The sequence below is a fragment of the Myxocyprinus asiaticus genome, chromosome 18 (genome assembly GCF_019703515.2).
Source record: "Myxocyprinus asiaticus isolate MX2 ecotype Aquarium Trade chromosome 18, UBuf_Myxa_2, whole genome shotgun sequence".
Classification (NCBI taxonomy): Eukaryota; Metazoa; Chordata; class Actinopteri; order Cypriniformes; family Catostomidae; genus Myxocyprinus; species Myxocyprinus asiaticus.
The window spans coordinates 11,711,445-11,736,886 of NC_059361.1; the positions used below are offsets into that span (position 1 = coordinate 11,711,445).

Below are 25,442 nucleotides of genomic sequence, written 5' to 3' on the forward strand. Positions count from 1 at the left end.
TCTCTCTCATACTAACCGCACACACACGCGACCCCTCACAAACATACCCGCACACACATTTGGCTAGTAGATAACTTGGCACTAAAGCTCAGCTTTGTTCCTAAGTTATCGTACAAACGGAGACACATGCTAAACGGGCAGACGCCATTAACCACCCTCTCTCCTGGACCTCGCGGGCCAAATGTTCCTTCTTCATCACCGCAGAACCCAACTGCAAACCGAAGAGCACCAGGCCCAGCTCACCCAGCTGCAGAACAGCTACCAAGCAGTGCAGAGGGCAAATCTCAGCATGTGCCAAGAAGTTAGGTGCACCCAAGCTGAGAGAGTCTGGGCACAGGAAGATAATGCACGGATGCAGGAAGTAAATGAAACCCTGCGCAGGCAGCTCGAAGCTGCCCAGCTAAGAGCAGAGTCAGATCAAATAAGTGCAGCTGCTGACCTGGCCACCCAGGAAACGCATAGCACAACATCTGACATCGAAGACGGGCCCCTCTAGGAAACCCAGGGCACACGCTAGGAGCTGAGCTACACCTCGTGGTACAGTCTCTGACTTCGTCCTCCTACACCTCAACCTTTACACCTATGAGTGAAATTCTGAAGTATCGAACTCTCAACTCCTATTGGATGAGGTGCACGACAGAACGTGCCCCTCAACCATGATGTCATTGGGAGTAGAAAAACTTTCTGGGCATTGCTTCCAGCAACAGTACTCTCCACGAGAGCCACATCCGCCATTTTGTGCACATCACTCCTTACACACACACACCCATTCACACACACAAACACACACACACACACACACAGACACACATACCTTCCTCTCATATATTATTGGCTTATTTGTTACCATTATCTAATCATATTACTGTTTAGTTTGTAGTTGGAAGTTGGAAGTTTATTGACTGCATTGTATTGATTATTAATTGATATTACTGCAACAATAAACTTTGTTATACTTTAAAGAGAAGTGTTTTGGTATTGCTTTGTGTACACCTGTGTCAAGGGCTGACAGGGGATGTCACTGCTCTAATTCAAGCCTTCATTGTTTTCCTTTTGAATGTCGATGTTCTCCGGACGTTGACGTTCCTAAGAGAAAAGTCCTATATTGAGACTGCTATACTGTCTGGTTATTAGTCCCTGATTCCAGGGTGGTACCCCAAGCTATATTAATCGTTATTAATATTCTGTTGATTTTGATAATTGATCATTATCTTTGATGATTGTTGATTTGAAGGATCAGTAAGCTAGTGTTAATTCTAATCAATGTTGTATTGATTTTAATAATTAATAATTATCTTTGATAATAATTAATATTCTATTGAATTTGATAATTGATGGTTATCTTTGATAATAATTAATATTCTATTGAATTTGATAATTGATGGTTATCTTTGATGATTGTTGATTTAAAGGATTAAAAAGCTAACATTGATTCTAATCAGTGTTCTGTTGAGTTTAATAATTAATGATTATCTTTGATAATTATTCATTATTGCTAATAACCAAACCCGCTCCTGAACGTAGCACCCAACATTAGCATGATTACTCAAGGATAAGGTGTTGGAGTGATGGCTGCTGGAAATTGGGCCTGTCTAGATTTGATCAAAAATTCCTTTTTTCAAATAGTGATGGTGCTGTTTTTAACATCAGTAATGTACTGACTATACTTTGTGATCAGTTGAATGCCACTTTGGTAAATAAAAGTACCAATTTCCTTCTGAAACAGCAAAATCTGTACATTATTCCAAACATTTGGCTGCCAGTGTATATAAAAGTATACATTATAGAATTATACAAAAAATGTCCTCGTACACCACCAAAACCCGTATACACACACACACACACACACACACACACACATACACACACACACACACAGGTTTAAATAAAGACATTAGACACAAATCTGTTCGCAATAATTGTTTACTTTCTTTCAGAAATATACAGAGCCAAATCATCATAAGATCACGGACCATTACAGGTAAAGTACATATTTTTTGTGCTTTCACTGATTGAGACAGTTACTGCAAGAAAATAGTGATTAACCATATATATATATAATATATATATATATATATATATATATATATATATATATATATATATATATATATATATATATACACTACCGGTCAAAAGTTTTGAAACACTAATTCTTTACTATAATTTTTTTCTTCACATTTAATAGTAATAGTAGTAATAATAGTAAAGTCATCAAAACTATGGAATAACATAAATGGATCTATGGAATTTATGTTGTGACTAAACAAAATCCAAAATAAATCAAAACTGTGTTATATTTTATCTTCAAAGTAGTCACCCTTTGCCTAGAATATGCAGACATGTACTCTTGACATTTTATCAACCAACTTCTTGAGGTATCACCCTGGGATGCTTTTTAAACAGTATTGAAGGAGTTCCCATCTATGTTGGGCACTTATTGGCTGCTTTTCTTTATTATTTGGTCCAAGTCATCAATTTCTTTTTTTATTAAGTTTTAGTTTTATAATGAAATAAATTAATATGGTGGCACAATTATATTTTTGTCTACAAAACTAATTTCAAACATTTAAGCATACACCTTCAGATCAAAAGATTTGTAAGATCATGAGAAACATTTCAGTCAAATGTTTCAAAACTTTTGACTGGTAGTATATGTATGTGTGTGTATATATATATGTATATATATATATATATATATATATATATATATATATATATATATATATATATATATATATAAAACCCCAGTACATGGCATTATAATTACCTCAAAACTGCTAAATTGATTTTCCTGACTTATGTGTACACACCATCTTTGTTACAGCTTTAGCATGTCACTGAAATTATAAATAAATAAAAATCTTATGTAGAAGGTGCTTGTGACATGAAGAAAAGACACAACCCATTTGTGTCACAAACCATTTTAGAGAGAGCTGCCCATCACCAGTGCCATTCAATTATTTGAGTTCACATTGCAAATCTGGAATTCAAAATCTAATTTAAACAAAGTTTTAGAATTGTAAAAAAAAAAAAAAAACAAAGAAATGTGATGATGTAAAATGAATACAGAAATATCCAATGTACTGCACTATTTCCCGGTCACAAATGAAATTAGCACATTTGCGACATTGCCCATGTTAACTTCTTGGAAAAATGCAAAATATAAACATTTTCACAAGTGGACTCACACTTTTGTACGTTATATTACTCTCTCATTTGTTTTCTAAATTCAGATTGAGCAACATTTCAACAGCACAAATCAGTACAATGTGTCTGCAGAGTACATAAATTATTACTAATTAATCTGCCTATGCAGTCTCGATTATGACCGTCCTCAAACAAAGCTTGAACTATGGGATCACCATAATGGAGAAGCTTATATAAAACAGTATTGTCAATTCATCAAATAACAATTCATTTCATCAGCCAGTAGCCTGCCTGGCTGTGCTGAAATGTCAGGGGACGAATGGAATACCCATAAATGTAGTCTGCTGTCTGCTGCTGGCAAAGACCCTGCCCTATCATCTGGAGTGGTATTTGTTCATCTGTTTGGTTTGTTTGTAAGCATATGACCATTGATTGTTTGCAGTAGGTAAGAGTTGTGGTCCAGTGGGAGAAGGCATTGAAACTCACCAGGCTGGATGATAAGAGGTGTACTATTTTGTATACAAACAGCACTGAGTGCTGCCACCACTCTGATTCCAGCAAATACTAGGAGCTTCTTTACATGAATGGTGACTGTAGAACACTGGAACTCATTTTTTGGGAGTGTGCCATGTTTTAAGTTTCTAACAACTTGCGTAAACCATTCCATATAGCATTATTTGCTATCACATATGTTCATGCCAAATAATTAATATCCATATGGATTTATTAGCATTGTAAAGTGGAAATTAACGCAGTGGCCCTTAATTCAAGTAGAGTAGAGTGCCATGGTTAAGGGGTAACTGTTTTTTTCTTCATTGTCCAGCACTATGAATAGCATTATCCTAATGTGGCCATCACATCATTGACCCTCTATGAAATGGTATTGCCATATGGCAACATATTGTTTTCTAACACTTTCTCAGAAAAAAATAAATAAATTAAAAATAAGAATTATAAATAAGAAAATGAAAATACAAAAAATTGCATTGTTGGAATTAATGGAGCAGTCTTTAAACAAACCAATACAATATGCTGTTTTTAAGCCACATGACATTTGACTTTAACAGTGAGGGTGAGCTAGGCTTTTGAGGGCAATATTAACTAATAAGTAGCCTATTCTCTCAATATGACACATTCCAAAACCCCGCCCTCCAAAGATAATTTTGAGACCAAAACATAGTAAAAAAGCAGCATTGTATGTTTCTGTGGCTGTCAAATTCAACAGTGGCACAATAGCACCCTCAACTGACAAACATTGTGAATCATAGCCTCAATGATCCGCTTCAAATACAACACTATGACAACAAACAAAATGATTAACAGGTGAAAAGTGTCAATATCTGTGGTTCACAGACACATTTTTATTTGCTGTTTATAAAGTCTACAGCTGTCACAAAGACCGGTGAGATATCTCAGAGCACTTATTTCATTAATATCTTTAAGGGATCGCTTACAGCACCTTTAATCATGCCTCCAGACCAGTATGAAATTCTGTAATTAAAGTACACACATATATATATATATATATATATATATATATATATATATATATATATATAATTACTTGAATTATGAATCTATATTGAATTATCTTTATTTGGGGGCCTTTCTCAGCAAATATTGATATGCCATTAATTGACTGGCATGTCATGTAAATAATTTGGTTAAAAATGTTGATTGATGATAATTTATAATCGAATAAATATATAAATTCATAAAAGAAACAAGAATTTAATTAGAAGAGAAATTGATACTTTTTAAGAAAAAAATAAAAATACGAAAATAATTGCAATATGGCAGCATTGTCCAAAATTATTTCCCAATAAAAAAAATAAATAAAAAAAATTGTTTATTGAACATAATCCATAATTAAATAAATATAATAGAATATCATTAAATTAAAGTATTCCATCACTTGACCATAATGCACACCATATATGGTAAACAAACTGTGTTTAAAATTATTTTAGAATGTATTAATTTAACATATATGAAAAAAGCTCTGACTGATATGCCTCCATTACTATTAAAGTCCACATCTAAAATTGATAACAGTATTAAAGAAGTGAAAATTATTTTAGTACTTTGCAGATCTACTTTATACAATTGTTTATTCCTTGAGAGATAGGCCAGGGTAAGTCACATGTGAACACTCAATTTTAAACGGCACAGCCAAAGTAAGCTTCACTGGCAATGATGTCAGCGGAGAGAAATAAAATAAAGAGTGATCATTTGTACAGTATCAATGGCACAATTTGCTTTCTGCCCTTTACTACTCAAATTGACTGAGGAACAAAGCAAAATAACTACAAATTTACAAACAGAGAGCATGAGGGATTTATATACAGTACAGTGTAGCAAGTGTTGTGGTTAAGCCTCACAATGGGCACCAATCCATTTGTAAAATTAGACTCATCCAACAGCACTCATGTATGAAACCCATTGAAATGCCACAAATATAATCATACATAAAGTGCTTACAGCACTGACTGACTCAGTGGTGTCACGCTCGCAGTGTTTCTTGTACTCGGATGGCAGGGAGGGATTGTCAGGTTGGTGCAAATCAAAACACTTCCTCTGGGTTAAAACCTCAAGATCTTCATAGTTCAAGTGAGAGATTCTCACAGTTGCTACTCGTTTTTTATGAGGGAATCACCTCTGGTCATATTTATCTTTATGAGTGGAGGAGAATGGGAGATAACTTGAAGAGGAGATAAAAGAGTGGAGAGTTGGAAGCTTTTATAAGAAAACACTCTGATAGCTTTCATGCCCAATCTGTGTTTGTGCAGTCGCGGGGTAGTACAGACTCAGACCAGAGGGGTTAATCACCTAAATGTAGATTCAGCGCTCTATAACCGAAGAAAACATTGGTAGCGAGAGACGTTTTGGTATCATTTGGTGTAAGCACAATTGCTGCACATACTAGGACAAGTCTGAACCTTGTTTTAAGGGGTCACTGGCAATTTCATACAATTATGCCACTTAATATAACACCACATAGATAATGGCTGTGTTCCCTTCTCTAGTACTGGAGATGTGCTGCCACAGTTTTGATTATTTATTTATTTTTGGCTGAATATTTCTCCCCCAGGATACCAATAACCAAACCATTGAATGCCTCAAGAATTAGAGCAAATAATCTAATCAATTGTATGCATCAAAATCTGATGTCATTTCGCAAAGTAAATGGACCAAAATAATTGGATTTGTGGCAGAAGTCACAGAATTGCAAACATTTGTGAAGAACCCAAGCAGATTCGTACTTTGCAAAGGATGCAAAACATTTAATAACAGCCAGAAATATGTCTATGGATGTGCAGTTAGCAAAACGATGGAACTGGTTTCTTGTTTTGGAGCTTCAACTCCTGCCATGAAAATGTGCTTTATCGGGCAGTGTAATCTGCCAAATTTCTGACATCACATGGTTGCAGATTATGGTTTTAAATATCTGTTTGTGTCTCTCTGCACATCCCATGTAATTTGCAATGCTAGCTTGATCTCTGTTATTTTAAATAATTCTTCAGTACACTGATTTGAGACCATGAGCGATTTTATCATACAAGTGTAGAAGCGCTCGAGTTATCAGTAGTTCCATAGGTTGCAATGTCAGTTCTGTAGACTAAAATACTAAAAAAAAAAAAAAAACAGAAAAGAAAAGAACATAAATTTACATTAAGCATTAATGCCCACCCCCCACACCCCATTCCAAAAATGTACACAATTTGCTCACTTATAACAGTGAGAGTACGCAATGCAGTCCAATGCCAACCACAGTAGACAGAAGTTTTAAAGCAGAGCAAAATGTACATTGTGTCATCTAGATCTCAATTTACTGTGAACTAAATTTGTGTTTTAACTGCAATAAAAAAGCAATTTGAAAATATATCTAGCACTGTGTAACAAGCTATGATGACATGTTATGAATTGGAAGGATGATTTTAAGCAGTATAATTTGACTTCACATAACAGGACATAAGACATAGTGCATATTTTCTTTTTAAAATCCAAGCAACATTATTGTTCCAATCATCAGTGCATCATTCACACCAAACCAAACCCCTGCAGAAATATTACTATTAAAAAATAAAATAAAATAAAAATCCTCTTATTGCCACATATTTGACAGAAATGTCGGCACACCTTACGAAGTCCCACTTAAGGCAAAGTAGAAGAGATTAAATAATCATCTCAGTCCCCAGTGTTAATTCCCCAGTGTCAAGTCCAATAGCCAGTAATTATAATCCTTGATGTTAAAACTTTTAAAATAAAGAACGTTCAGTAAGAAATAAAGAACAACAAAGTACACAAATATACATTATATCTGATTGGAAAACCGACAGCTCAGAACAATTTTCAATCTGAACTTTTCAATGTTTTTGGTCAGAACAACCTTGGACTGGAATCCAAAGATTCTGACTGACATTAGATATTAAGCTCCTACATGTCCTTTTTTACCTTTCTTTTTATCCTTTTGTTTAGCTAGCTGTGCTAAAGGAGAGGCATTTAGAAATCGTACATACAACTTATGCGTAACTGTACAGGAGCAACAGAGCATTGTATTCTAATAATGGAATGGAGTGTCTGGACTACAGAGGTTAGGAGAGTAGCCTTCATCAGCTCTCTTAAAATACCTTATATGTGCTTTTTTTACAAGCCCTGTTGCTATGTGTTCCCTCTGACAAGTTCACTCATTCAAAGCTGTCAAGGGAACTAAAGTAAGGACACTGGTTCAGTTCTCAGGTCCTTGTATATTTCTACATTGGCAAGAAACGTCACTGTGGCACATGATTGTTCGAGGAAGTTTTTGGCCCAGACATTTAGGGCATTGGGAAAGGTAGTCCATGGGCTCAAGCAAGTATCTGAAAATGGAAAGGCTGTAAATAAAGAGTTTGACAAATATGAAGAAGAAATACAAGCAAATAAAGTGGAGGATAAAATGAAACTGGTGTGCTAGATGTGCTTGAATTGGTTCCTGATTCTTGTCTGGGGAGTTTCAAACCCCTTTGGCCAAACCCAGCGCTCGGTTCCTCTAACCATCTGTCTTCTGTCCACCTCTAGCCAGCCCTGGTCAGACATGGGTCTGCATGCGTTTCTGCAGCGGCCGCGTAAGGTCTGAGTTCTGGGACGATGATTGAGAGTAATGGGATGAGGAGGAGGCCGAGGCCTTGCTGTCCTTGTCGAACTGTATGTAGCCATCCTGCTTGCTGTAACTGCTGACACTGCTGTCACACTGTGTGTCCAGGAAAGAGCTGGAGTCGCTCATCGATCCCCGCTGGAATTCTCGCTCACACAGCTCGATGGAACTGCTGCCCATGCCCAGCACAAACCGCTGGCTGTAGTCGTGCAGGCGGTTGGGCCCAGCACCCAAGGTAGAGTAGATGTTGGTGAAGGACATTCCCGTGGGTACCCGCTGCTTGCCGGTGGTGGCTGTGCCAGGATCTCGGCGGATCTCTGTGGTTTGGTTTCCTGCCATTGTGATGGTTGGGGTTCCATGATGCTCCTGAAATGTGTTCACACTGTAGTATCCATTAGTAGGATCCTTTGAGGAAAAATAACATACAGACCATGTCAACAAGAGTAAAGACTTATCCTTTACCTCAAAAAATTACAGTAAAATCACTATAATCGACAATTATTAAAAATAAAAAAGATGGTTTTAAAAGAGCATTCACACTGACAGCGTATTTTAGCTACAAAGTGACCTGAAGGTGTTGCTTTTTAATAAGAGCTGACATGGTGACATGAGTGACATTGGATGTTGGTGATGTGGCAGTGTTGAGCAGAGCTGCCAATGGGATTGCAGACAGTGATCTGCCACCTAAAATAGTTTAAGATACAGTGGTCAAGTAGGAATGGCTACCAGCAAAAGCACAGACTTGACGACCACTGGAGATTTAGCATCTATTCTGTTTCATTATAAATGCTCTGAAACAGAAGTTAGGAAGGCAAGAAACAAGCAAACAGAAAGATGAGATCTGTAGTAACGTGGCCAGCTTTAGTAGGAATCTTAAAATATTATTCCAGGCTAATTAAGTGAAACCTTCATAATACACAATCTGGTGCTACTGCAACAGCCATCAGTCTTCTTTTCAACTTTAATTAGACTTCAGAATTATGGTCTTTCAAATCCTGCATGGGAAGAAATAATCAAAGTGAGGCAACTTGATGCCATGGCTTCTGTCATTGTCATGGTGCTATCTGGGCACAGTTGCTAAGAAGCAGAACAGGTGCCATGGCGTGGATACCATTTAAGTGGATGTGAAGGCAGGATCCTGCGTGGGAGAAACGATAATCACCGTTAGGCGACTTCTCTGTGTCAACTCGAGAAAGGTGTTGTCAGGTGTTTTTTTATCAGGCGGCAGGGATTGTGTACACTCCGTATCTGTGCGCTGCTGTCCCTGCTCACACTGCTGATTTTACACACTCATCTACATGTTGGGAGGGAATCAGTCACATAGGGAGCAGATAGAGGCGGCAGTGAAACATACTTCATGAACAATTTGTTTTTGTTTTTTTTGTGAGTTTGCTAATACAGTAGATACATTTAAAGAGGAAAATAAAAGCCCTTGTATTTTTTACAATTTTTGGTTAAAAGTGGTAGTCCTTTCATATATTAATCTAACTACAATACTATAATTACATAAACTACGAACCCTCATTATAAAACTAAAAAAGTTCCATATTTTTGCTAAGGCATAATTATGAATATTGAAGCAAAGTAAATGTTTGTCTTAATGAAAGGAAATAGCTCATCTGAGACACACACACACACACACACACACACGCTCATATAAAGTACTGTATGTATGTGTATATATATATATGTGTATATATATATATATATATATATATATATATATATATATATATATATATATATATATATATACACATACATATGTTGTCAATCGATTAATATGATTAATTACGATTAATTGCATAATTTGTTTTTGTAGTTAATTGTGATTAATCATAGATTTTAAAAGTGCTGAAATTTGACTATATATATATATATATATATATATCTTTATTGTCAGAATTTATTTATTTCCATCTTAGGAAATAAAACAAAACAATAAGTAGCAATATAATGCTTTATTAACATTTCCAAACAAAGCCTTCCACAGTATAAAGACAAAGAACTAAAATATCTCCAATTCAAGTAACATTAAACGTTTTCCAAAGTCTAAGTGGGGGTTTGACTTATCTAAAGAACTAGTCCCCACATAGCTTGCATATTTATCAGGGTTCCCACAGATCCTTAAAAAGTCTTAAAATGTCTTAAATTCAGTTTTAAGGTCATAAAAATATCTTAAATGATACAACAAAAGTCTTAATTATCATTTAAAGAGTTCTTCAATGTGGAGGCGGAAAGACATGAATCGTGATATGACCTAATGTGATTATCAAACTTCAAAATAATAAAATTTAATTAAATAAATGCATGCGCTGCATCCTTCAGAGTAAAAACGCAGCACTGTTGTATTTTCTCCAAGCACACGGGGGCTTGTGAGTTTTTCCAGCTGTTTCAGAGCAGTTCGCAATCATTAAGCCAAATTGGAAATTTATGACAAGCGATCACTAATGATCAACTATTGATGATGATATAGTGTTGATGAAATATGACATTGTTTACTGTTAATTGCATATATTGTAATATAAGCAATGTTAAAGGAATAGTTCACCCAAAAATGAAAATTGGCTGTTCGTTTACACGACAACGGTGTTTTGGGGCCTGAAAACGCAAACTTTTGAAAATGGGTTTAAAGTGCAAGTTTTTGAAAACGATGCCGTTATCGTCTTCGTGTAAACATACAAAAATACAAAAATGTGTGAAAATGATGACATCATGCGCACACGTATTACGTGTTCAGTCTATAGGCATGTGTGCGAGTACCTCAAAACAACATGCGAGACATTCAAAACTACAATGACGGACTACAGGACTGTGTTTGTGCTGCTCAAGATTTTGTCCAGACAAAATTGCTCAATGCTTTCGCCATCTTCATTGTTTGTATTCACCGCTCTGTGGAAGAATGCTTATGCGCGCAGGCACGTAGTGTTTCTTTACAAAGTAACATCACCAACTACTGGCCTGGCATGCATAATACAGCGCTTTTAGTCGTTTTCGCGGATCCGTGTGAACGGGGATCGTTTTGACAACGTTGTCATCTGTACGCGAAACTTTTCAAAAACGCAAAGGAAAAACGTTTCTGTTTTTAGTACATTGTTGTTGTGTAAATGTACCGTGAGTTTCTTTCTTCATCAAAACAAAATTTAAGATTTTTAGGATTTCATTTCAGGCCTCCTCCTTTAAAAAATGCAAGTGAATGTACTCAATTATTTGACGGTCCAAAATGCATATTTAGTGTGCATCAAAATAATCCACACGACTCCAGTCGACAAATAAAGATCTTCTGAATCCAAACGATTATATTTAGAAACAAAACAATACTTATAAACTACAAATGTTCGCTTCCGTATATCTCTGTGACGCACGCTCATAAGATGGATGACGTAAGCTCGTTGGTAAGGTCACGCATCACGTGGAGGAGGAGTCAGGAAGCGCGTCATGGTTTACAAGAGAAGGGGCAATGTACAAAAGTTTAATTGTCTTTGCTGTAGATTTGTATTTGTATAAGTGTATTGTTCAAAATGGTCGTTTGGTGTGTGTATCCTGGATGCTTAAACCTTCAGAAACCCCAAAGAAAATGCACGCCGGGAAAAATATTAACTTTTCATCGATTGCCTATACATGATCATGAGCGATTGAAGCTCTGGCTTATCGTGCTGAACCTGGATATCAGTACACACCTACATTCTCTCAAATATTGGAGAGTGTGCAGTGAACATTTTTCCCCTAAGGATTTCAGACCATCGAAAGAAACAAAGGGTCGATATCTGAATTCTTTAGTTTGTGAAGCTTCTCCACTGTGATATCACCTGTACCAATGATCTCACTGTGTAAACCCTGTAAATCCTGTAAATCTCAGTAAACACTCTCGCACTTTGTTTCACTAACTACAGCTTGTGTGGCTTGAATTCCTGACAGTCATATAGCCTATATATTTCTGCAAAAAAAAAGCACAAGTAGATAATGCAACAGCACTGCTCCGAAATAAAGGACGGTTATTTACTGCAGTAATGTTTTTTATTATTATTATTATTATTATTTGAAAATTATTTTTTATTTTATTTTATATTGTTTTGAAATGGTTTTGGACTGTTTTGGTTTGTGAACTGCGCTTGGTCTGTGGTCTATGCAAGTTTCTCTTGTAAACAATGACGCGCTTCCTGCCTCCTCCATGTGACGTGTGACCTTACCAACGAGCTTACATCATCTCTCTCATGAGCGCACATCACAGAGATGTACGGAAGTGAACATTTGTAGTTAAAAAGTATATAAGTATTGTTTTGTTTCTAAAAATAATCAATTGTTTGGGTTCAGAAGAACTTTATTTGTCGACTGGAGTTGTGTGGATTATTTTGATGCACCCTAATTATGCATTTTGAACCATCAAATCATGGAGTACATTCACTTGCATTGTTTAAAGGAAAAGGCCTGAAATGAAATCCTAAAAATCTTAAATTCTGTTTTGATGAAGAAAGAAACTCAGATACATCTTGGATGGCCTGAGGGTGAGTAAATTATCAGCAAATTTTCATTTTTGGGTGAACTATTCCTTTAAGGCCATGTTGAATGTGTGTCCCTGCCTGTTTAAGTAAGAGTCTCTGATACATGATTTATTCTGAGATTGTGTGAGTTTGTTTTGGTATGATGATAGATATTATTCAGGTCTTAAAAATCTTAAATTCAATTTTAAAAACTCTGCAGCAACCCTGTTTATTGCAATGCGCATTAAAGCTATTAAACTCTCATCCTCCACAATATTATTCTGCTGGTAGACTGTGGCTATCCGCTTTCCTGCAGCATGAAGCTGGGTTCATGATTCGTGTCAAAACAGCAACGCCAGCGTCCTGCGCCGCTTTAAACTCATCATGAAAAGTGCTTGCAAACAAAGACGTCTCATTCTGCGTTTTGGTGATTGTTAAGATTTGGTGTGCTTCTGTGGTAATTAAAACATGCCTTACATAGGCTGAAAAATACTGGATTTCTATCACAAGTTCCATCTATGCTTGTTTTGTATATCAAATAGTGTTAATAGGCCGTGGCAATTTCTCAGGGCCAGCAAAGCCTTCTCTGTTGGCCTAACATGCCTAATAAATAAATATTTTTTCATCCTTCATTCTCATTGACCTTTTTGCCTGTATGTATTTTCAATCGCTTTCCACTCCTAATTAATCTACAAATGAATAGCATAAAACAAAAACATTTATCCAATCAGAATTGATTCCTTGATGCTTACAAGCAAAGTGTGACAACTGTTTCACAAATTGCATGCCCGAAGCCATGCTCCTTAGCCGAAGCAGTGCATGAGTCTGAGCTCCACCCCGTCAGGCCTTCAGAATTTCCACAGAATCCCTCAACAGTGTAAGTGAATAGGCATCTAAAGTAAGATTATCAGATTCATCAGCCAATCAGATTGATTTATTTGTTCTTGTGGGTGTGGTCTTTAGGATATGTCCCAGTCCAGGCCTTCTAGCTGGCCTTGAGTGAAGCAATCACGCTTTAAGTGATGTACGCAATTTGAAAGCGAAGAGCGCGAGATCTTGCTGACGAGTTGCTGTCATCACTGCTGGTATTGCTGTTGAGAAAGAGATCCTTATGGATTTAAAAACCTAAGATGTTCTGCATGATCGTGCAATTGATTAATTAAACAGGAAAGGAGGACTGATTTTCACTTCAAGCAAATTGGTAAGTGCTTTTTGCATTGTTATAGCAACATCAGGAGTTTTAAATTGTAAATTAGGCTGCTTGAACATTCAGTGTCGGATGAAGTTTTGAAAAGTAACCGTGTAACCTTAAGAAACTAAATTTATTGCAAGAAAAATTTAAATCGCAAATATAATTAGAGAGCTTTTTCTTGGTATTAGACCTCCTTGGTTCTGGCTTTCGTGCGTGGACATTTTTTTAAATGTCAATTGGTATTATTAGTTGACTGCCACATAATGTATTATGTAATGTATTCATTGTGAAACTGTTTTCTTAATGGCATGAATCGCACTGAAGGCTTAGACTTAAAATGCACGGGCCGCAGCTGCTAACAGGTCCTTTCTCCATCATTTTACAGGGAAGCGCTGTCAGAGATTCTTTTATTTATTGAGATAACAACCTCCGCGGCTCTATCATTGGAGAGAGTGTAACAGTCAACTAGCGTGTTTTGAAACAACTGCCCATAGAATGTCTATGGCACTGATGCGCTATGCTATTTTATGCTTAGCTTGTAGGCCCACTCTGTAGAAGGGCTCTGGCATTGTGGTGTGTGCATCAGTGTAATGACTCCGTGTGGACACATTACAAAGTTTCCACCCTTCACACCAGTGTTTATGCTGTATTAACAGTAAATGCGTTAATTGCATTAAAAAAAAAAAAAAAAAAAAAAAAATCAACACATTAAACTTTTTAATTAATCGCATGCATTAACACTTTAATTCTGTCATATATATATATATATATCCTAAGACAAATACATATGTACATTGTTGTAACAAGCCAGCTAATTCCAGGTCACATTAATGCAGAGGTTACATTGAAGATGTTTTTGTAAATGGGATGTGTTTTGTGGGACATATCAACCTCTCTTACACTTTCTTAAATCTTTTCCCTCAGATTCCATTGATGCATACCTTGATGTGCTGATACTCTTTCTCCTCTTCCTGGAGTACCTCAAGTTGCTTCAAAGCAGACTCCTGTTGAAACTCTCCACGTTCAATCTGTGAAAGACAAAAAGACCCATCCACATTTTCACCTTTGTATTACTCTCTCCCTTCTCCTCAAATCGCATTTTGATACTCCAAAATGCTTAATGATATTAAAAAGAAACGCAATGTCATTTGCATTTTTTCGCAAGGAAACTGCATTTTTATGAGGTGTCCTCACATTCTACTTCTTTATCTTGTATTGTATTATGTTTTACATCCAGAGACTCAAAGAGAACTGTGATTCTGGGCCTCGGAGACATGCGTGACAGTGAGTGAAATTCCCAAAGACGGTGGCAGTGTGTGTTTTGAGAGAGGGGCTGCAGTAGATAAGGACCACTTGATCACTGACATCTCCATGGCTTCATGTCGCTATGCCAATCTCCTCCCAGGAAATGCAGGCTGGGGGGCTAAATATAGGCCTCCAGTCCAGCAGGGTTCTCACACATATGTTGCATTATTCATGAGTTTGATGTTAGCAGTGGCAAGGGAGATAGGCACTATTAGCGTTGGGGTGGGGATGATTAGCATTCATTAGCTACGGATGTGACAGGGACTAGCATAATAAGCTAGCTGGTTGATTTGGGGGTGCTGATGGGGTAATAGAGAGTGGGGTGTTTAAACATTTCTTTTTGTACAGATAGTGACTCACCATAAGCTGTTTCATAGCAGAGTGCTCCTCGTTTTCTCGTGCTGCGTTGTGATCTTTGTGCACAATTTCCACACGAATGTCATTCTTGGCTGATACCACACCTTTGAGATCTGAGAGGAAAGCATATGTTACTCTAGTCTTATCATTAACTGTAATTTACTGATGTAAAATATTAAGAATAATGTAATCTATACCATGTCACTTCACATTGCCTTAAAGGTGCTGTAAGCATTTTCTTTTTTTAAATGGAAATTTCACTCATAAATGTTCCTTACACCTAACATACATTACTGAATTAGATGTTGTGAGAAATCAAACAAGTCTCTATGACAGCCCTAGGCTCTGTAAATAGCTAAAACAGCTTAAAAAAAAAAAAAAAAAAAAAAGAAACCTTGCTTCTTTGGAAGGCAAGGTTTTGGACAGAGCAGTTAGAATGTGTGTGGTTAGCAAGTAAGCAAGTTTAGCACAATGGCTGAAATTGCTTACAGCAACTTAAATAAATGTAAGAGTACCTTAAATCTAAGGCCAAAGAGCTAAGATAAGAGGAACCCTGAAGAAACCATAGAGACATATTGACGCATTGAAGAACAATGTTTTTAAATAATTTGTGACGGTCAGGTAACAGGTCTTACTTTCTGTATTAATTTTGCTTGCATGTTCTCTCTGCTGAGCACAGATGGAGGTGGGCAGTGTAGGCATAACCAGGTGAGTGTCTTCTGTGGCATACAACAACAACATGCTCAGCACTAGTAATGCCACCAACAATTGTACTGCAAGCTCAATTTAGCTGTCTGACGTTACTCTAAATTTGTACATGGATGCAGTGTTTTCTCTTTTGATCATCAGAATGGATGGCTGACGTAAAATGAAGATGAACAAAGCCAAGCACATCTTACAAGACTGAAGGATGTTGCCCTGAGCCAATTAAAAGATGTTTTTTTTTTTTTTTTTTTTTTTTTTGCAAACTGTAGCTACTGTCTCAAAAAATGTTCTCATTCAAATTCACAGACAATGCGGGATGTAATTGTCGAGAATGTTTTGCAGTTTTTTTGCACTGATTTGCACAAGACAGATTAAAAATAAAAAGGAGCCACATCATTAATTTGGTTGCGGAGCCGTTTTATTTATTTTTTTATTTTTTTGGCTCCTGATTCCTACTGCCTCTTTTATGTGCTCTTTTGCTAATTCACTGGCTGTTCATCATTGTTCTAGTAATTTTGTTTTGACAGTTTTAGGTTATAAAGATGTCGCTACTGGAAATGCTTAGGACAAGACATGCGATGTAGCGTTGTAATTCCTTTGTTATTGTTTACGTCCTTGAAATGGTCTATAATCAGACCTCATAAAAAATTACGTGACCATGGAAACATTTTTACAAAATGATATTACATGGCTACTTACACGTATCGCAGCCATTCTGAGGTGAAATGTTCTCTGAGTAGTGCTAAAAAGCAAGTTACATTTTCTCTCAAATAGATGACATTTTTAAGATTAATGATATATCAAGTTTGAAATCAACAAAGCATACCTCCCTACTCGAAACCTTAAGCCTAAACCTAACCAATAGTGTAATAAAGAGCAAATGTGACAAATATTGCAATTGCTGAAGCAATCATGTCATTTTTTGGTGCTTCTTTGACACTTTCATCTCATGTGCTTTTCAAGACTCATACGGTCCTTTGCCTCGCAAGTGCAACAGTCTTATCAGTTCCTCCATCAGTTATCAGCTACTTCGCAAATTTGATCATATTTGAACTAAGATTTTTAATTTTGTTGGTTATTTCATGCAAATGTTAAAATGTATTCCCTTAAGATCATAAGATAGCATTGTGTGATGAACAGGGCAAAAAGTGTTTATGAACTTATTATCTGCCCTTTCGCATCACACATTGATTTGTGTGAAAGGAAATAAAAGTCATCGTTTTGTAGTGCCTCTAGTGTTCATTTCACCAGGAAAATGCTGTGATATGCACAAGCCATGTAAAACTCATTTTAAAACTGTACATATATATATATATATATATATATATATATATATATATATATATATATATATATATATATATATATATAACATGTTTCTGAGACTAGGTTTTATTTTTTCTGGAAATGGGCCAAACAGATACCATCAACGTTCCATGCTGATAATCTCAAAATTGCAAAAAAATTGCTCTATCACTACCTAAAACATGAATGGTCAACAAGCTTCAGTATTATATTGTGCGCTCGGCTTAAGAAACACAGACACTCAACAAAAAAAGAAGAAATAGAAATAAAGGCTTGGTTTCTGTGAAGTGACATGAATAAAACCCTGATCTGTCTCTGACTGAGGAGCACTTAGCATGTTCCAGTGATGGACGTGCAGGCAAACAATTGACTGAAAGGATCGTACTTCTCTGAGAGCGCGTGCAGCAGAACGCTCCGATGGTTCCCATGAGGATGATGAAAGCAACGAAAGCACCAACTGCCACTCCAATGATTACAGCAACAGGGAGAGATTCTGGTGGGACAACAAAAACATAGACTTCTACAATAACACAGCATGGGCAGGACAAGTGGATCCAGAAAATAACTATTCAGCACAGACACTATCATTCCCTCCTGAACACGTTTCCTGTCTGCGCAAGTGTTGTACAAATGGGAGTCAAATGCTGTGTCAAAAATGTTTTTGCACCTCAAAGGCGTTGAATCAAAGGAACAAGCACAGGCAATTAACACCTCACCTTGCCTTGCAGTTAAACACAGGTACCAATACTTCAGGCATAACAACCTGCAGATATGCCAATTATCACACACATTTACTGCATGGCATGCACATAACATGTCTTAAATGTGCACAAACTGAGCCCTACATCAGTCATTATCGCTCACCTTGGATCATGTACGTACTTAGAATGTGGGTGTAATGCAATTGTGAATTCTAACAATCCTGTGTGTCTTTGAATGGCTGTGGCTGAGGTTAATACGAGAGTGTTTTATTTGTGCTCTTGTTGGTATATTTAAATCATAAGACTGAGCCCAGATTTTGCAGCCAAATGGTAATGAGTGGCTTTGTCAGTCAATGAGCTGTACCTACACAAAGCTTGATGTAGGCTACCACCTTGATGTTTTTGCAAATCTGTGGCAGTAGAAGGCAGTCAGCGTAACTCCAGCTGTTTAGGAAATTCACCTCGTTGAACCAATGAGAGCAGGGAACTCAGCCTTCCACAGATGTCACGCTCTTGCTCTCAAAGACAGCTAGACCGAGCACAGCAGAATCATGCAGGGATCATGACTGAAACTACATTTAACTTGACACAGCATCCCAAACAAATTATGGCTAGAGGTGCTGAAAACTTGAAGATTCGATGCAACCAAGTGATACACTCCAAAAGACTCTGTCTGACGCATGACTATATAGACGAACAATTAAAAATAGTGCAGACAGACGTATGCCAATAACAGGTTTATGTTCAATTATATGGAAATAAAACAAACAATATTTTGACTGTTAAAGACACTTTTTGTATCATCTAAATCCTTTACTTGTCTGCCGCCACAGTATATGTATATCATGTACTGAATTTTATTTATATGAATGATAAATAATAATATTAAATATTATATTTTAGGTTATTTATAATTATTTCAATCATTATATACTAAACTGTCTTTATTTGGGGACCCTTCTCAGTAAATATTGATATTCAGTAAATATTGATACACATAGTTAATTGGCACATCATGCAATGAATTTGATTAAAATGGATTGACAGTACTAGTAATAATAATGGTTTATTCAAAAATAGCCTCTTATTTACTCTTTAAATTATTTTATTTTGTTCCACTGACCTAATCAAGACCCATTTGACAGATAATATTAAAACTTTAAGGTTATATTCTTCTTTTTCTTTTCTTTTTTCTTTTTTTTTTTTTTTTTTAATCAGAAAGAAGACCTAGACTTTTCAGAAATGTGACTGTTATGTAATACTTCTTTTTTGGGTTAGTTTGACTCCTGCAAAATATAAAATGTAGAAAAATACAAGAAAACAAATGGTACTGTAGCTGGCAGGATTGCACTGCTACAGTGTGTGCACCAATTAGAAAATCAGCATATGGAAACTCACTGTATTTAATCATGAGACCCCAAACATAACTAATGTACAGGATGGATTACACTACACGACTTTAACACAGATTTTAGCCCAGATTTTCAGTCGGGCCGAGTCTGTGTTCGTCGGCGCTAGTTGACACTTGATGGCTCCAGTCGAGGTTGACAAAATCACAAAATATATGATAGGCGCAGGCTCTGATTTTGTACCCTCACACTATGGTTCCATCTAGTCTGAGGATGTGAAAAATGTTTGATATGTTTGAGCCGACTATCCATAACTACAGAGGAAATCTCGTAGTGTATTATGCTCCACAACTTATACGGTGAGCAGCCAATGGAAATCGAGCGCACAAAGCCACTAAGCTCAATAAACAGAGATGGCGAACAAACACTCAAGTGGAGTTTAACTTTTAAAAACACTCGCTCACCTCAACTCCTGTTGCCGTCTCTAGAGGCCATGCTTCACACACAAGAATGCACCTGAATGTGAACACAGAGAAGCAGCAACAACAACAGCCGTACCCGTATCCATGTTTGTTTACATCTGTTAGGCGTATCTAAATACGGGAGGGCGTGTGTTTCAATGCAGTGTTGCCAAATTGAGCGATTAATTGTGCGAGGGGCAAATGTGCTTTGGCAGGTTGACAAAATTTGGGCTGGTTTGGGTAGGTTAAAAAAATTATAAAATCAAGTAATTCCATTGATCATGCAACTAAAATAAAGAAAATGACTCCACACACAATTATTCAATCAAACAGCCAAAACACTGATTGACTGAAAATGTGTTCAATCCTGTTCAGGGGAGCTACGAGTTGCCACACCCACTAGCATGATTTAAATGAGCGCGTGATCTGCAGGTGTTGATCGTGTATTTTAGCAACAGAAGTTAGTCTTAACTACCGACAAAGTGGTGAAAAATGGAGGAAATAGCTTAAATTATGATTAATGCCATGACTTATCTGTGGAGTTTTTTATTTATTTATTATATTTTTTTTATGCCCATTTGACTCTCTTGCAAACCAATGGAGAAATTGCACCTGAGAATTTATGCCTTTTTGCTAGAAGTTGATGCTGGATGAGTACACTGCAGGTTATTTCTTGTATTGATAATGTGGAGAGAGCATTTTCATGAGTGAATTCGCTGCTCTAGTCTCATGCATGTGCGCACAGGCCTGAATAGATGAACATACAGTTGTTCATTGTTAGTTCTTGTTAGTTCATAGTGCATTAACTAATGTTAACTAATACAGTCTTTGATTTTAAATATGGATTAGTATATGTTGAAAGCAACATTAACTAAGATTAATAAATGCTTAATAAGTATTGTTCATTGTTAACTAATGTTAACTAATGTTGTTAACTAATGATAACAAATGGAAACTTATTTTAAAGTGTTACCCTTTATCATTTCGTAGCTTAATTGTGCCGTTAAAGTTGTAACGGCTGTGCTTTGGTATTATGGTTGGAATGCGCTTGAATTTCGTGTACACTATTTAGACTTTTTTTTATACATTTGGGACAGTTTTCAACAATCATTGGCCTGGAAAACATCAAACTAATCTGGCAACACTGTTTCCATGTAAGTTTGTGATCAAACTGGATCAGATCGACTTGACAGATTCCCAGTCGTTTAGTGTGTGATGCCCAGTTTTTGTGTGTAGCGAATTTCAAAGTCAGTAAGTGCTTAGTATTTTAAAATATGTTCAGATTTTAAAAGTTGTGTAGTGTAATTCAGCCTAATATTTTCATGAATAATGTGTGATGGACTTGGAGAAAGTTTAGAACTGTTGTTTATAATCAGCTTTCATTAGATTAGAAAAAGTCATTAAGTATCAACCCGATACTGCAATTTTTAGAATGTTATTGCTATGAAAAGCCATAAAAAGGGTCTTTGGGTCTCTCAGAACCAAAACATTAGGGTTAAAGAGCCATTTAAGTGACAAAACTAGTTCACTGGACTATTGCATGTGAAAAAAAGCAAAACTTTGAAAGCAATATGATATGTTTATATAATGGACAGATAAAAATGTATCTCTGTAGCAAAGTTGCAAATTAAATGTGATATTAAATTATTTATTAAACTTAAACTTAATTACGCAGTTAAATGTGCAATTATTATTGGTGTTGCCTCAAAACAATCATTTAGCTAAAGCTGAATAAAATTGTACATTTTAGTCTTTTATAAATAAACTAAAATGGATTCATGTGAATTAGACGTGACTTGCTAATCACATTAAAATGTATAAATTGATACATTGAAAGAATGCAGAAAATTATGACAACACACTAAAAAGGACACACTGTTCTAACACAGGCTGCACATTCCACACACCATATTTACGTCACTGTACCTCACTACACTACCACAGGCAAGAAGAGAAGTTGAAACCTGCCGAACCTTGGCTCCCACCTTGTTCCTTGAGACGGATGATCTCTGTATCAGAGCCGAAGCTGTTCCATGCGGTGCAGTTGTAGATGGTCTGGAAGTCTGCAGGTACAATGTTACTCATGGTGAGGGTGGACAGCACTCCATCTTCTGTGCTTACTGTCTCCACTGTGTAGCGGCCTGATGTCCCCGACTCCAGGACAGTCTCCTTCCATGACCAGGCCTGATAGAGAATAAAGTAAGAGACCCATGCTTGCTTTCAACTGCTTTATTTTACATTTATGCATTTGCTGACACTTCTAAAATGACTAACAATTTTATTGCTCAGAGGTTGTCACTTCATAGCTCAGGAGACTTAATGGAGCTCTAAATTATGTTTCATTTAAGTGTTCCAGATGTTTCTCCTAAAATTATGTAGGAGAAATAACAATAGACATAAACTAGACATTTGTTAATATACAGTAAGAATATAGAGCTATAAAATGAATGTGGATAGCATAGCTAATATAATTTGATCTAGGAATCTGGTGAAAAATCTTTCAATTAGGTAAAATATTTTACTTTTGATTGTAGACTTGGATATCTTGGCAAATGTGAGCACAGTTTTGATATTAGGTTGTTTTCTCAGAATATATACCCAAGAAGAATATAAATTTTTTATTTATTTATTTTTATTTAATCTCATGGCTTTCTAAGAGAAACAACTGTGATATTAAAGAGATTCCGAAGATCATTTTGAATTTTGCTTTTCTATGGGATCTCTGAGAATCGAACCCATAACCTTGGTGTTGCTAACACAATGCTGTACCAGTTTTGCCACAGGAAGGCTTTATGGACGTTATTTCACTTCTAAAGTTATTGCTGTTTATTCTGGACCACAGCAGCAGTCTTTCCCGATCAAATGACATTTAAAAATAGCGTGCCAATAAAAGCGAAGCCACATGAGTAAACAGTGCACAGAGATTACCTATGCACTTCCATGCACACAGCCGCAAACACATACACATGTAGAGTGTGTAATGAATCAATAATTGGCCTTGAGAGGAGACAGTTTATCTAAGAGTGGTAAATCCTAATTGGATCTGTGGTAACAGGGCATAAGCATGCATTCAATGAGAAATTAGGGGCGTAAGCCTGCCATGTCTAATACCCGTTTACTCATCGAGAGGAAACAAATGATTTGAGATGCAATTTCATTTATTAAACTCATGAGTGTGTTATACATTATTGGACTGTGTTTACTGAGTCTAATGGAGTCGCAAGCCATGTGACAACAGCAACAACCCCCTCAACAGCTGCAAGCCTGTCTGAGCTGAGTCACTAGGAGAGAGAAAGAGAGAACTGAGTTACTCACAATGCGGTCTGGGGGTGGCGTGCTGCGTATGAAACATTTGATCTGTCCCTTTTCGCCATGAGGAGCCTGATGGGTCTGTGTGCTGGAGATGGTTGGAGGTCCTGAAAAGAGAGAAGACACATAGTCACTCATCTCATACTCAGGACTGTGTGCTAATTTGCTCCCTGTTTGCAAGAGAGTAATAGAAATCTCATTTAAACTATGTATGACTGGGCACTTGAAGACAACATGCATCTCTCTTAAAATAGACCTATTAGCCTATAGTTCTATGGGAATCAGTACAACACAATTGGATTTATCAACTGGATTTGGGTTTTCCCACTTTTGGATGTTTGCCAATATTTTAAGGCAACAGTCTACTTCATCTAACAATTTATATTGCACTTTCTGTCTTTCCTGCTTCTGAATGAGTTACTGAAGTAAGAGACCCAGGAAAGTGGAAGAATATGCATTTCCTGTCTTTCCTCCTTCTAAATAAGTTACTCAAGTACGAGACACATGAGGTTTACAGAACTTCATGATTATGATTATATACTCCACAGAACTCGGAGATGGGAATTAAGTATGATTTGCTCTTAAAAAAAAAAAAAGTGTGCTTGACTACATATAAGGGAGGTATGTGCCCAGTTCTAATGCTGTTCTCCATCATTTGATCATCATTTGGTTAATTACTGCTGCTATGATCACAATAAAATGTTCACAGGCATTCCTTTAAAATATAATTTAATTTGACACCAGCTTTCATGTGTGGTTATAGCAAGGATTCCAAAAAGAATTGATTCTTCGATTCAGAGGCATTTGGAACCAAGAGTTGACTCCAAAACTTGTCATAGGTTGGGATGTGCATTTATACACATATTTATTTTTAGAATAGACCTATTAATAGAAAATGTCAATATATTTCATTCATTCTGTCATAAATAGTGTAAAGAATGCTTTATATTGCACTGTTTATTATGGAATTTAACATTGCCTCCACACACAGCCTCCCTTTTTTATTGTTTTAAGAATCGAGAAAATGAGTCAACAACTCTTGTAATCGATTCAGTTGATTTCAAAAACAAGGAATCGAAGTAGTAGACTTGGGGTACTCGAGTTTGGACTCGGACTGACGAGTCCAATTTTAATGGACTTCCACTTGTCACAGACTCGGATGCATTCTTACTCGGACTTGACTTGGACTCGAGCCTTTGGGACTCTGGATTTTTTTCCGAGTCTAGCCGAGTCCATGACATTTGTGATGCAATGAAAAATAAATAAAATAAATAACAAATCAGAAATTAATGAACACATCTCTGTCTGCATGCAGTAGCCAGAGTTGTTTCACTGTGTTTAAGCAAACACACGCGCACACACATACGCACGTGCACAGGCACACTCATCAGTCAATCAATATGCTTAAATGTTACTACAGAGATTACTGTATAACATCGACTACCGAGGTGGCTAGCACGACGAGAACATAAAGACGGGTATGTATCCAGTGCAACAGAAATTAAACAAGGCAGTTTCACATGACACATCACCTGACAACTGGTAAAATTGCATGTGGTGTTTATGCAGCCAAGACGGTGCTCGCATTGTGTTTCATTGTGGTTCAAAACTTAAAATCAAGAACTTCACTGAGTCAAGTCACTCACATCATGTCTCACACAGTTTACTAAAAACAGCATATTGAAATGAAAATACACAAAAATAGTATTAATATTGGATATTAAGTCTTTTTAGGCGTAATGTATCTGCACATGTAGGCTTCTATAGTCTCTTGTGGTCCACGCAGTGTTGTCAGCTTGAACTGGTCCATAATAGCTTGATGAATTAACTGTGTAACTTTTTAAATAGTTGGAGGGAAAAAAGCATTATTGCTAAAGCAGACAGCAACTTTAAACAGATAAACAGCACCTATTTATTATTGATTGACTATTTTCAAAGCATTGATGAGCTGCTTAAAATACAATCTTTTACATCATTTGTCCACCATTCACAA

The 25,442-nt window shown here is 36.5% G+C and overlaps 1 protein-coding gene across 4 annotated transcripts in view; it reads right to left on the reverse strand.

Moving 5' to 3' along the window:
- Positions 1–2,694: 2,694 nt before the first annotated feature.
- Positions 2,695–25,442, reverse strand: part of LOC127456176 (kin of IRRE-like protein 3) — a 305,835-nt gene continuing 283,087 nt past the window's right edge. Inside the window, exons 10-16 of one of the 4 annotated variants that reach the window (XM_051724529.1) lie at positions 23,456–23,556; positions 22,126–22,324; positions 18,015–18,122; positions 16,255–16,338; positions 15,623–15,732; positions 14,899–14,985; positions 2,695–8,689 (exon numbers count right to left, since the gene is read on the reverse strand). In XM_051724529.1, coding sequence (XP_051580489.1) covers positions 8,219–8,689; positions 14,899–14,985; positions 15,623–15,732; positions 16,255–16,338; positions 18,015–18,122; positions 22,126–22,324; positions 23,456–23,556 — 1,160 coding nt within the window. In that variant the 3' untranslated portion in view covers positions 2,695–8,218. Of the gene's footprint in view, positions 8,690–14,898; positions 14,986–15,622; positions 15,733–16,254; positions 16,339–18,014; positions 18,123–22,113; positions 22,325–23,455; positions 23,557–25,442 lie in introns of all 4 variants that reach the window. The other 3 variants (XM_051724528.1, XM_051724531.1, XM_051724530.1) reach the window with 3 other exon arrangements.